This window comes from Entamoeba invadens (genome assembly GCF_000330505.1).
Source record: "Entamoeba invadens IP1 unplaced genomic scaffold scaff_1105074726701, whole genome shotgun sequence".
Classification (NCBI taxonomy): domain Eukaryota; phylum Evosea; order Mastigamoebida; family Endamoebidae; genus Entamoeba; species Entamoeba invadens.
In genome coordinates, this window is record NW_004440403.1 from 23880 (window position 1) to 24863 (window position 984).

General features: G+C 31.9%; 1 protein-coding gene across 1 annotated transcript; it reads right to left on the minus strand.

Annotated features, from left to right (window-relative positions):
* EIN_106330 (hypothetical protein) lies at positions 1 to 984 on the minus strand (the record flags this gene model as incomplete). Its single annotated transcript, XM_004256947.1, has 2 exons — positions 1 to 780; positions 896 to 984. Coding segments are annotated over 2 exons (869 nt in total), but the record flags the coding sequence as incomplete, so codon positions are not given.

Sequence of the window (984 nt, forward strand, 5' to 3'; positions counted from 1 at the left end):
GTTGACATTTCAATGAATAATTTCTCGAAAGCATCGTGTATTTCTTCTTTTGGTAGAAAAGGTAGTCCAAATAGTCGCCGTACCCATAGATGTAATTTGGCATTTTCTATATATTCTTTAGAAAGACCCTTTTTGCCCAACATTCTAAACACCGCTTGATTTAAATGAAACAAGCATAATTTAATGTTTGCTCCCAATACTTTACTAAATGCGTTCAATGCTGAAATCTGACAATCACAGTGTACAATTTTAACATTGATTAAAAAGGGCTTTAGTACTTTAAGAGCACGAACAAATGTTTCTTCTGTATCATTTGGAAGTAATAGAAATGCAATTGGATAACATGTGTTATCAATAAGAGAGTGTAACGTATACAAACATGTAATTGTGTTTGGAGTAATTCGATATGTTCCATCACCAAACACTTCTTCTGACTTGGAGGCGATGTGCCGTTGTGTACAAGAAGAAAAAATAAAAAATCTGGAGAGTGTTTGAGTTTCAGTGAAAGAATCATAAAACAAAAAAGTATTATCTGGATTAGACTCATTTTGAGGTATCAATGTGGTTTTCAAAACTTCCGTGAAATTGATATCTTCAATTGTTTGGGGGTTACTTCCAAGAAGTCTTTCTTGTAGTCTGGTTATATATTTATTAATTGATCTATGGTCTTTTATTGACATGTTTGAACAAAAATCGTGTGTCATGACTCTTTTTGTTATTTCATGTGGAGTATCACTTAGACCTTTAACAAATTCTATATCTGCGGCTTCTCTTCGACATCTTGACAAAAATAAACGTTCGTGATCAAAAATACAAGTATGATTTCCAACAATATAATAATCATTATCTTTTACATGTACTGTTACACTACAGTTATTTCAGCACATTCAAAAACAATATCATTTTTCGATTTGTCCCATTTGGCACGTTGAAAGAAACAAATTTTTTCAATACACAATAATGGATGTCGCTTTGGGTTATCAT